At 33.1% G+C, this 6,755-nt stretch overlaps 1 protein-coding gene across 1 annotated transcript in view; it reads right to left on the minus strand.

Annotated features, from left to right (window-relative positions):
* Positions 1-1,734: 1,734 nt before the first annotated feature.
* LOC116094944 (vomeronasal type-2 receptor 116-like) overlaps positions 1,735-6,755 on the minus strand; it is a 30,140-nt gene continuing 25,119 nt past the window's right edge. The window contains exons 4-6 of the mRNA XM_031376346.1: positions 4,688-4,915; positions 4,335-4,458; positions 1,735-2,642 (exon numbers count right to left, since the gene is read on the minus strand). Coding sequence (XP_031232206.1) covers positions 1,735-2,642; positions 4,335-4,458; positions 4,688-4,915 — 1,260 coding nt within the window. The remainder of the gene's footprint in view (positions 2,643-4,334; positions 4,459-4,687; positions 4,916-6,755) is intronic.

A 6,755-nucleotide genomic window follows, 5' to 3' on the forward strand; every position in this document is an offset into this window, starting at 1 on the left:
AAAGGTTGGTTGTGGCACAGGCAGGAGTGACTTAAACTTAATAGGAGTGACTTGGTATGAGACTTGCTAGATCTCTTTGAATGGAAGAAAGTGTGTAAAGAGAGGCCTGGGGTAGTAAAAAGTGTAGATTTCAGATAAAAAACCAGTTATGTTGATTATATACATTTCTTTCCCTGATTCTTCTCCAATCTTTCCCACATGGCCAACCACACTTGTCCATGCCTTTTACATCATTCAATCAAGAAAATCAAGAACTTTGTAATAGCCTGAGATTGTTCTTTGTTTTCATAAGACTCTATTGGCCAACAATACACTGGTTCTGTGGGTTTTGCTTTTTGGTGTAAATGCATCAGTGGGTTATTGCCTGTTTTTTAGTGACTCTGTTCATATATCTTTCATATATGTATGCATTTTAAGTTTATACAGTAGTAGGTATCCATATGACTTCTCAAATGGCCTTTAGTGGTAGTTTCATGTCCTCATAGTCTATCTCTCATTAATCTCATATTCCCACTTCCCAATTTAATCATCTCCTTTCAGTCTTCCCTTGTTTCTTTATAACTATATATTATTTTCATCTTTTTTGATCTTTAAACATGTTTTATTTTACTGTTATGTTACCCAGGCTTTTGTTCATGGCATTTGATCATAGCCATAATAAGCCTATCTAGGAAAAAGATTAGAGCTGGGTCTTGATTTTGTCATTCTCTTCTCCATATAAAACCACCACACCAATTTCCATAGTGTTTATATAAGTTTTCACTCACATAAACAAAGGATGAGTGTTTCCCTTACTCCATATTGTCAACAGCAAGAGCTGTAGATCTTGGCATTCTGAATGTTATAAGATAACAATCTCAAAGCAGTTTTGCTTGTTAGTTCCCTGATTACTATGGGTGTTGAACATTTCTTTATGTGCTTCTCAGCCACTTTTTGTGTTTATTTTTATTTATTTACATTGTAAATATTGTCCCATTCCATTTTCTCCTCTGCAAATCCCCCATATCCTTTCCCTTCCGCTTTGTCTCTAAGAAGATCCTTCTCTACCTATGTATCCACTCCTGTCTCACCTCTCCAGCAGCCTCCTATGCTAGGGTATCAAGTCTTCACAGGACTAAGGCCTACCCTCATAATGATGCCAGATAATGCAATCCTCTGCAACATATTTTATTTCTTCTTTTGAGAATTCTTTGTTTAGATCTGTACCTCATTTTAAAATTAGGAAAATAAGTCATTTGTTTTCTTGAGGTCAAATTTTTTTGTAATTTTTCTCATATATATTAGATACTAACCTTCTACTAGATGTGTAATTGGTAAAGAATTTTTCTCTTTCTTTTGACTGACACTTTGCATGAATGATTATATCTTTTGCCCTACAGAGACTTTTCAGTTTCACAAAGACCGATTCATTATTTGACTTAGTGCCTATGTCAGGAGGGTACTTTACAGCAAACCTTATTATATCCAATGAATTCAAGACTATTTCTCTCTTTTACATCAGATTCAAAATATCTTGTATTATGTTGAAGATCTTAATACAGCAGAAGTTGTGTCTTGTGGATAGTGATAAATATAGATCAACTTTGATTCTTTTATATCCATCTATTTTATTTAACCATAACCCTTTGTTAAAGACACTGTTTTTGCCTCTAGTTTGTGTTTTTGAACTCTTTGTAAAAAAACAATTTTCATAGGTGAGTTGACTTAAGACATTACTAAAATTGAATGGGTATTTTACATTTTAGAATGTGTGCCACTGAACTTTTGAGTAAAATGTAACTTTGGTGTTAACAAGAGTTTGAAGCACTTTGGGAAAAAAATACAAACAAGCAGACCTGCACTGGAAGTCAAGATAGAAAAAATTTCCACTACCACCATCAACTTTCCTTTGGTGCTATGGTAGACAGGGAGAAAAGTAATCCACACACTACAGAAGATCAGCATGCTAAATGTCAGGAACTTGGCTTCATTGAATCTATCAGGCAGATTTCTGGCCAGAAAAGCTACAGTGAAACTCCCCATGGCTAATAAGCCCAAGTATCCCAGGACACAGTACAATGCAATAACTGAACCCTTGTTGCAGACAATGATGATGTGGCCATGTTCAAAGTGTGGATCAGTATCAACAAATGGAGGAGATGTTCCTAGCCAGGTTCCACAGAGAATAAGTTGGATCATGGAGCAGATGGGAACGATATATTTAGGTGCCTTTATTACTAACATCTGTCTCATATTTTTTCTTGGATCAGTGATCTTGAAAGCCATGACTACAGTAATTGTTTTGGCCAAAATAGTGGAAACTGCTACAGTGAAAACAACTGCAAATGTGGTCTGCTGTAGGATGCAGGTAGCCATATGGGGACGGCCAATGTACAGCAAGGAACAAAGGAAACAAAATATGAGAGAGATGAGCAGAATGTAGCTGAGAAATCGGTTATTTGCCTTGACAATGGGATTTTCTTGGTGCTTCAAAAACATACTGAGTATAACAGCTGTGAGAGTAGAGAAGAACAGGGCCAAGCAGGCCAGAACCATTCCAAAGGGGTCTTCATAAGCCAGGTAGGTCTCAACTTTCTTTAGGCAGTGAGTTTGTTTTATGTTGGCATACTGATCATTTGGACACTTCACACATTGATCCATATCTGATATAGGAAAGAAACTATCATCAGATATTTCTCTATTTTCACATAAATTCTAAATTAACACATTGGAAATTCCTGAGCAAATTGGCATTAATTGTCAGATATGATCCTGTAAATCTCCTTTTAAAAGCCATAACTAGTATTGTTTAGGAAGGCAAGAACTCTATGAAATATGTAACACCTAATGTCACTACATCTTAAAAACCTTGTTTGTTTTATGTTTCTATTTGTGAATTTTAGTAGACTAGAACACACCGTATTTTTACTACTTTTAAAATTAGTTTTGAATGTCTACTCAAAGGACAAGTTCTTAATGAAAAATTGCCAATACAACAATGTTTTCCATTTCTTAATGATAAACAATGACACACAATATTAGATGAGTATAAGAATCACCTTCTAAACTTATCTTGAAATTTCTATTGCAGTAATTCAAGTTTAAATTTTCAATTGAATTGGAAAATCATATCCCATTCAAATTTTGTAATAGCAGCCTTTCCATCAGCAGGATACACTATCTTCCAGTTATTTAAAATTCATCTTATTTTCCTAAACTGATATTTAACATGTGGGTAAGCTAGTGATTTTCAGTGCTTTAGAGACTGAATTACCCATTTAGTGGGGTTGCATAAGACAATTGAAAAACATAGTTATTTACAATAAAAATCATAAGTGTAGCAAATATACAGCCATGAAATAGCAATAATAATAATTTTAGTGTGGTGTGTAGAGTAGTTACCACAACCTTAAGAACTATATTAAAGAGTCAGATATCTAGGAAGTTTAAGAACCACTTGTTTATTTTCCTGAGGTTTTTAAAACCATTACATCATATTAAATATAATAAAAATATCATTTTTATGGTTTTATATATATATATGTATACATACAGAAACTAGCTAGTTAAAAGAATTGCAATATAATATTATTCTGTATTGAATTGACAAAGACAATGCATGTAATTCATTAAATTTCATATTTATATCTTAGTCTCATTTGAATAAATTTTTGTTACTATATTTCAATATAGTATTCATTTAAACTTCTTCTTGCATTAATCACCAGGTTGTATAACCCAAAATGTTGAACATTCTTTTGGGTTGTTGTTTTTGTTGTTTGTGTTTTCAAACCATTTCTTTTCTTTGTAGCTCTGTCTTTAATGGAACTCACTGTGTAGAACAGATTGGTCTTGAACTGACAGGGATTTACCTCCCTCTGCCTCCTGAATGTGAGTACTGGGATCAAAGACACATACTACTACTGTTCAAGTTAATGCTGAACATTCATTGTAATTCATGGTTTTTTGTCTGAGTTGTACATCCATCTCTACTTTGCTCATGTTAAAATTTTATTGAACTATTTATGCACTGGTCTTGAAATTAAGGTGTAGGTTTATTGTTTATTTATTTGTATTCACTATTACCTTAAGTAGTATGTGTGTCATATACTTGATGTACTATCCATTCTATCACATTCAATATTTCCCTGGAACTCTTGAGACAAGGCAGATACCATCACATAAAATTTTTAGTATCTTTGTGATATGTTGTAGTCAAGTAAAATTATCACATAGAAAAATATAAAACTATGTACTGTATTATAATCTATTCTTTAATAACACATCTACTTGTTGGCTAACAAAGTCACCAGTTGTCAAAATGCAACCTGCCATTTGGTATGGCATGTAATTACCTGTCATGTTGGAAATTTCATTCTTTGGACATGGGATACAATCAAAACAACAAACAGCCTTTTCTTTCTGAATGTATTTTCGGGATCCTATACTGCAGGGCATACTGCATACTGCAGGTAGTGTCTAATGAAAATTAGATATGTGTTAGTTAAAAGGGTTTGTCATAATCCATGAAGATTGTGATTTGCAGTCAAGTCACTGAAAAATGTCCTTTACTTACAAGTACAACAAAGCAAAGAATGATATTTTATTGTTGTTTTCAAATAATATTATAAACATTATAAGATTATATAAATTATGCATAAATGATATTTATTTATTCATAGTTAGGAAACAGTTAAGTTCAACTCACCTGTCTCATGTGTACAGCCCATTCTATCATATCTTCAGGTATATATATTTGCTGACCATGCAGCAAATGTTGGGAAAACTTTGCTATTTTCACATTAAGTTCAAGAGCTGGTAGAAGATGCATAGCATAGAGAATGTCATATTCTGTATCTACTTTTCCTTTTTGTTTCAAGTTGAATTGATATCTAGAAGGATTTATAAATTTGTTGTTCTCCAGGGAAGGAGCCATCTGAAATACATTTATTGCTGTAGTCTAAACTATGTATGCACATTAGAACAGATTATTGGAAAATTAGAATGCTTCTAATTTCATTTATTTATTCTAAAATGTGTCATTATTAGAAGTCCTCAATACAATAAAACAAAGAATATACATCTAGAACAAAATATAATTGTGGATTGGAAATATCAGTTTCTTAATGGAGTTAAGGGCTTATGACATTCACAGCTTAGTAATATTCATGGAGAGTAAGACCTTATCAACCTCTTTTCCTCACCAGTATTATCAAAACATCAGCTAAGGAATACAGTTCCTTATTACTTAAGATAAGTTAGTAAACCATCCATCAAATCCACCAACAAATTCCTGATCATTTAAAGGACATGCATACTTCTTCCTGCTACCTGCAAACATTTTTTCAAATGTTGAATATATAACAAGTATGTGTTGGAAAATTACTGTGCAAAATTTATCAACTTAAAATTTTTCTTTTAATTTAAAATGTTCTTTTAGAATTTTTACACAGTTTTACAATTTTGTCACACACTTTCCTATATCTCCATACTTTTCACACCTTCCCTCTATCTCTATATACACAATTTCCTGTTCTGGGAGGTATATTAAAACCTCCCAAACACAAAGAAAAAAGCCACTAAAGACATGGAGTACAATTGGTTTTGTCCAGCTCTTGAGCATGGGGTTTCCTCTGAAGTGTAGCTTATATATGCAGTGTCATTCCATTTAAGAAAATTTATTTTCCTTCTATAGGAAGATATCAATTGCAAATAGCTTCTTTTGCCAAGTTAGAAATGCATACTTGCTTCATATGTGTGCTAGGATTTTATCTAACACATGCTTGGGTGAATACTCCCATAATTTCAGTAAGTTCATATGTGCTTCTACCCTGTTCTGCTTATAAAATAATGTTTTCTCAAAGTCTTCACTCTCTTATGGCTCTTACAATTTTTTCTATCCCCTCTTTGACATAGATGAATGATCTCTGAGGGGAGTCATGTGATAGAGACATCTCATTTAAGGATAAATTTCTCTGGGCACTTTGTACAAATGTGGGTCTCTGTCTTTATTTATTACCTATGCAGGAAGAAGCTTCTCTGATTAGGGTTGAGTGATGCCCTGATCTAGAGGAATAGCATCAGGATATTAATAGTTGGTTTTTTTTTTTTTAAAGTTACACAATATATTTCCACAAATCCAGCCCTGTAAAGAAAAATATAGAGAAAACTCCAACAAAATGAGAGAAACTACATCTAAGAAAAAGCAAGATAGTAATATTATTTTAACAAATGTCAAAGAAGAGAGCCACACAAACCTAATTCCAAAACAAATAACAAAAAATAACAGGAAGCAACCATCACTTTTCCTTAAGATCTTTTAACATCAATGGACTCAATTCTCCAATAAAAAGTCATAGCCTGATAGACTGGATATATAAACAGGACCCAGCATTTTGCTCCATACAGAAAACATACTTTTGTGTCAAAGACAGTTACTACCTCAGTGTAAAGGGCTAGAAAACAGTTTTCCAAGCAAATGTTCCCAAGAAACAAGCTGGAATAACCATTCTAATATCCAATAAAATCAACTTTCAACCAAAAGTTATCAAAAAATATAAGGAAGGATACTTCATACTCATCAAAGGAAAATCTACCAAGAAGAATTCTCAATTCTGAACAACTTATGCTCCAAATTCTAGGGCACCAACATTTATAAAAGAAACTTTACTAAAGCTCAAAGCACACATTGTACCTCACACAATAATAGTGTGTTGGGAACCATGAGAGCCCTGAGATAAACATCCTGCCCCAGCTAATTGAGAACCCTGAGATTA

The sequence above is a fragment of the Mastomys coucha genome, chromosome X (genome assembly GCF_008632895.1).
Source record: "Mastomys coucha isolate ucsf_1 chromosome X, UCSF_Mcou_1, whole genome shotgun sequence".
Taxonomy (NCBI): Eukaryota; Metazoa; Chordata; class Mammalia; order Rodentia; family Muridae; genus Mastomys; species Mastomys coucha.